The 5,722-nt window shown below is 47.6% G+C and overlaps 1 protein-coding gene across 1 annotated transcript in view; it reads right to left on the bottom strand.

Annotated features, from left to right (window-relative positions):
- Window positions 1–1,655: 1,655 nt before the first annotated feature.
- The window catches only part of CASR (calcium sensing receptor), a 37,030-nt gene continuing 32,963 nt past the window's right edge, over window positions 1,656–5,722 (bottom strand). The window contains exon 6 of the mRNA XM_057380897.1: window positions 1,656–4,692. Within this exon, the coding sequence (XP_057236880.1) occupies window positions 3,234–4,692 (1,459 nt within the window). The 3' untranslated portion in view covers window positions 1,656–3,233. The remainder of the gene's footprint in view (window positions 4,693–5,722) is intronic.

Genomic DNA, 5,722 nt, shown 5'->3' on the forward strand with positions numbered 1-5,722 from the left:
TATTGCAAACTGAATGGAGCTCCTGGACTGATAGGACGGACATGGTGAGAAGCATGAAATATAACGGGGAAGAAGGTTTTCTTTCCTCTGCTATCATCTATAAAGAAATGCTCAACTGGCACTTTGGGTAGGCAGAGCCCTGCCGAGTTTGTGAGGAAACGGGATGGTTCCCAAGTTTTCCAAAGGAAATCCCACCAGACAGCTGTTGTCACTACTGAATGGCTCAGGAAATACCACACTGGGGCAGCTTTCCAGTGGGTTTTTGATCCGTGGTGGGTGGTATGGGGCAGCCATTCAGGTGGGCATCCTCTGGTAGGAAATGTCAGTGGTGATTTTCAGGCTTTCAGCASAAGAATGTTCCCCAGTGCATCTTCRTCAGTGTTTTTGTATGTGATAAACCAACAGGTTTCTGGACAGTGCCTGAGCAAGCCTTTTCTTCTCCTGGAATTGTCAGGATGAGRACATATCCCCCTCTCTGTGCAGGGGGAAAAGGGTTTATTTGTAAAGCACCTTCCCCAAAGGGGTCTTTTTCATTGGAATTGGAGGCTTAGGACTCCAAGTATGAGAGCAAGGAGGGTGGATGGGGCTTTCCCAGCAAACACAGCACTGTTGACCATGCTAAAAAATGACTGCAGCTCTTGAGACTCATTGTATGCCAGGGTTCAAATTCCTTTTAAGTAAATGTTAWGAATGAAAAACACCCAAGGAATGAAAAGCACCCATATGTCAGTATTATCTACTGGATACATAGCAGGTGAATATTTTTTTCCCAACAAGGCAGCTGATGGTGATTTTCTGTTTCTAACAGTGCATGTGTTCACACACAGTCTTTGGTTTGTAGATTGTGTTGTTTTCATTTCAGTCATTGAGCTCTTACATGTTTCAATGCTGTCAGCTTCACTTCAGGGGCTACTGTGCTGCTTTGCCCCAAGAGGAATGATTCACTAGCACTAAAACTACTCAGCTATTGGACTTTTTCGAAGTGTTAGTCATAACCAAAATGGTTTTTTTTAGCAGTTTCTGCCATCTAGTGCTCATCTCTGTTTGTGCAGTTAGGAGCCCTCGGGGCTCAATTCTGTACCCTAAACAGACACCACAGGCCACAGTGAGAAGCCTGGGGAAGGGACCTGGGTTTTAGAAGCAGTAAGCAGCTCTTGCTGGGTCCAGGGGTAGAATGTGGTTTCCAAAATTTGGGCTGGAAGGATTTGTGTTTCAAACTCGCTCTTTTTCAACCCCCAACCATCTGTGACAGTTTTAATTAAATATTGTCATTTGTGGGCCTTGCAATTATAGTTGGATTGGTTCTAATGTGGTGGAATTAAAATTTGAGCCCACTCCAAGGGGGGGTAACAGATCAACAAAAGGGTTAAAATAACTCGTCTGAACAGTGTGCTTCTTGGGGTTCTGGATTTTGACTTTGGTCTCCTGAGTCAAAACTCTTTTTCCTTGTCAACAAGTGGAGGTGGAAAAATGAAGTTGTTATGCAGTAATGTCACCTGTAAGTTTTATTTGCCTGCCCTGGCAAAAAAAAAAACAACCAAGCAAAAACAGTAACAAGAGAATTGTAGTGTTCTTCCCAATGCATTCGAACACAGTCCTTTTRTCTCTGCTCACACTGAGCTGCAGGCCCAGCTACCATTCTGTAGTGGTCTAGACTACCTTTGTGTTTAATGAGGGAGGCTACTGACATCTTCCTGACAGATGCTTGTTCTTGCACTTGGAATCTGGGAAGAGGGAAATAAATTCTGCATTGCAACCCTAGCCCCTCCTGTCAGGCTGTCCTGGGGTGCTTTTTCTCTCATCAAGCTGCAATGAATCTCTCTTCTAATGACTCTCTTCAACTTTTCCACCATGAATCAAAAACAGCCGGGCATGCCTTGCAAAACCAGGAGCACTTATGTCTGCTTTAGGAAGAGTGGGACAAGAGTAATAAAGTTCTGCTATGCTCTCTGCTGAAGTCCTTACTGTTTTTCTTTAGGTATRGTCCACCATTTTTTGTGCTAGGTGCCCTGGTTTCAAAATTGGGAATAACCTAGTAGGTGGCCTATAGGAGCCAAACTATAGCCAATTCATCCACTTGTCTCTATGCGTGTCCAAGAACCCARGCCTGAATGTCTTCCTCACCCAGTGATCTATCAGCATGCACGCTTCAAATATTCACCCGCTTCATCGATCCTATTATCACAGCTGGGGAATCCTTCTCCATCCCTAACTCCTCCATTTCTCCTCATTTCATTTGCTGTGTCAGGCCCACCAGTATCACCAGGACTGGCACAATGCTCCATGTAGGTGTGAGGCAGATTAATATGGCAAAGCACAACACTGACTATGGTGTGAAAGGGTTAGCCATGTATGCCTTGTGGGATAGTACAGCAGCAACACTTGGTTAAGCATACAACTACTAGCGACATAATCAATCAGGGATACATCTCATTGTGCTCTCACAATGGTTTTTAGGAGGGATTTACAAGCTGTTCTCCCCCTCCACCAAAGCAGGCAGGCTGGAGGTAAAGCTACTCCAGCAGGAGGAAACCAGTAGGAACCTAAGTAGCTTGGTCTAGTGCAATGGAGTCTATGGAGAGTATTGTCCAATATTTCCTGTTGGGCAGAAAGGAGAGACTGGGACATTACTAMATATAAATAGCAGGGCGCTCTGTCACATTAAATACTTTACATGTCCACACCCTTGGCTGTACACAGCATGCAGGATGTTGGGGGCTTTTTTTATTTTCCCCATGACGGTGCTTTCCTGAAGTGAAACCGTGTACCTTGCTTTTGTAGAGCTGAAAGTCCTGATGCACATGATTACAGATCACATATACTGGATAAAGAGGGAGTATTATACATAGTGGGAAAGAGGAATATTATACATAAATGTAAAAGCAGGGTATAGTGTAATTGCCTAATGCCTCCCATAGTCAGCTGAGTTGCAGTCTGGCAGGAAAAGCTTATGGAGGCAAGGCAGCATGCAGAYTTCTGCTTAAGCCCCACCAGAGGCCATCTTCACTTGTCCTTCTGAGATGTCCTGGTTTCAATAAAGCAAATGCAAATTCAATCCAAGGCTCCCCAGACACAGTCCCTCCTCTGGAGATATGTGTTACCCTGCCGATGCTAACATTAAGGTGTGGTGGGGCTGTGTCACAGCGGTGTGTCTTTGTTGCCCTTCCCRTTTAGAGGCAAGAGGTGAGCAAGTTCCTCTTTGGGGGCTGGTGTGCTTCCACAATCTTCTTTTGTTAGGAATGTACCGTGTTCTCTGTGACAGAGCCACCTCCRGCGCCTATAAAATTTCGGGAGTTAGCTGATGGCAGGGAAGGCTCTGCCTCAGGGCTTGGTACTTCTTCTTTGTTGTCTCCCACCACCGACTCCTGCGAGCTGCTCTCCGGGCTGGAAGCTGCCTGAAAGCTGGGCTCAGCGCCGAGGGGCTCGTTGATCTGCAGAGGAAGCAGGGCCCGGTGCCTCATCAGGCTGTCGTCACTGTTCTGGGCCTCCAGCGAGTTCCTGCGCCTGGCATTCCTGTTGGCCATGGCGTTCTTCTGCGGCTCCTCAAAGCTCAGCGACAGGGTCACTGTGCCACTGCCAAAGCTGACTTTCTGCTTGCACCCACGCTGCTGCTGGCGCTGCCGCTCGGCGCAGGCCGGTAGAGGAAAAGGGTCCTCGTGGTTGCTCTTGCTGCTGATGGAGGAGGAAGGGGTGGAGCCGGTGGAGCCTCCCAGGCTGTTGGAGCGCTTGCGGGACACGTTGCTCCGTCTGAGCGTGGCCCTGGCTGCCACTTTGAAAGCATGAGCAGCTGTGCTGCAGCGCACCTCCTCGATTGTGTTGCGGGAGGGCTTGAAGAGGATGATGTAGACCTTGTTGAAGAAGATGCAGGCCAGAAGCCCAAAGCTGGCAGCCAGTATTGCAATCACCTCCACAGCAGAGACGAACTTGCCGTATGTGCTGGCGTAAGCRGGGATGAAGGAGATCCACACGATGAAGAATATCAGCATGCTGAAGGTGATGAACTTGGCCTCGTTAAAATTCTCAGGCAGCTTTCGAGACTTGAAGGCAAAGAAGAAACAGATGGCTGCCAGTAGGCAGGTGTAGCCAATGAGGAAGCCGAGCGCCATCAGGGAGCCTTCATGGCAAGTGATGAAGATGATCTCATCCTCCAGTTCATGGTTTCGGTAACTKGATGGTGGAGCTGTATAGAGCCAAATCACACAGATGACAATCTGCACAAATGTGCACAAGAAGACCAGAAGGAACTGGAGGTTGAGGCCCCACCACTTTCGGTGGAGACTCGTGGGGATCTTTGCCTCAAAGACGAGGAGGACACGGTTGGTTTTTACCAGGATGCAGGAGATGCAGAGGACAAAGCTGATACCAAAAGCTGGCTGCCGCAGACGGCAAGTCCAATTCTGGGGCTCACCAATGAAGAACAACGAGCTGGAGAAGCAGCATAGCAAGGAAAAGAGGAGGAGGTAGGATAGCTCCCGGTTTGTGGCCTTGACGATGGGTGTGTTGCGAAATTTGGTGAAGACTCCCAGAACAAAAGAAGTCAGGAAAATTCCAAGCACAGCAAAGAGAGTCAGAGCGATCCCAAAGGGTTCAGTCCAGGCCAGAAACTCTATCTGCTTGGGGATGCAGGATGTGTGGTTCTCGTTGGACCAGTAATCCTCAGGACATTTGTCACAGGCACTTGCATCTGAAARAGAAGTGATGAGGGAAGGTTTGTCAGAATGAGAGGCTGAAATGTGGGATGACATATATGGCAGCTAAGCACCRGCCTTGATCTTAAATTCATGGAGCGTTCCACTCCTGTGTCTGTCATATATTGATGTCTCAGAGTTCCTTATGTAGAAACAACCAACCTCCCATGGGCTATACAGCAAAAGACAAACCGTGCTTAGCTCCAGCTTAAAAGAAATCCTGCCCCTGCACTCATGTGTTTTGTAATCTGTTTCTTGGCAAAACTTTGCAAACTTTGATTGCTATCAGCTGTTACACAGGCTCTGTTTTCCCCTCTTCCTTGTTCCTTCACTTTTATCTTCTACTTCTGTCTGTYTTCATACYTCTCACACTTTTATCATCGYTTGAATATCCTGCCTTTTCTATTACAGAGAAAATTAAAAACGTGCTTGCCTCCTTAAATGCTTTGAGAGCCTATTTCATATTCCATGGAGGCAAGTCTTAGTGTTTAAATTGCTCTTCCCTGAAAGCAGACAATGCCCTTGACTCCTGGCACATTTTCATTTTATGTTGGAATGCCAGGGGAAGACATGTCTTAATGTCACTCTCCCTACACCCAGGAAATGTTCCACTGAAACTTGCCAAGGGAAAATTGGTGCTTCCATCTCCTTCCTCTACATGGAAGTAGTTGTGCCTGCTGTGATGGCATGGCATGAYCAAAAAGCAAGGACTTGCTGCTACTGCTCTTCTTCTTTGACTCAAATGGGTCTTGTGCTCCAGCAGGGAGGGTCATGACTCCTTTGATGGCAGCAGAAAGGGGTTCAGAGAGTTGGAGGTCTCAAGTTCCCTCTGCCTTTGGAATCCCAGCAGGATTGCAGGGGCTTGCAGTGAGCTCACAGACCCCTTTAACAGCAAGCACCCTCTGAGCTTTGCACCTGAGCACAGGTACAAACTCTGATCATAGCTTCCAGGGCATAGATTSATGCTCATGAGAAAGTCAGGAATGCCTTACCTGTCCCACCCAGAGCAGCTCCGTGGGCATTGCCTGTCTCAC

Source organism: Malurus melanocephalus, unplaced genomic scaffold, assembly GCF_030028575.1.
Source record: "Malurus melanocephalus ecotype Western Australia unplaced genomic scaffold, MMel_1.1 scaffold_476, whole genome shotgun sequence".
Taxonomy (NCBI): domain Eukaryota; kingdom Metazoa; phylum Chordata; class Aves; order Passeriformes; family Maluridae; genus Malurus; species Malurus melanocephalus.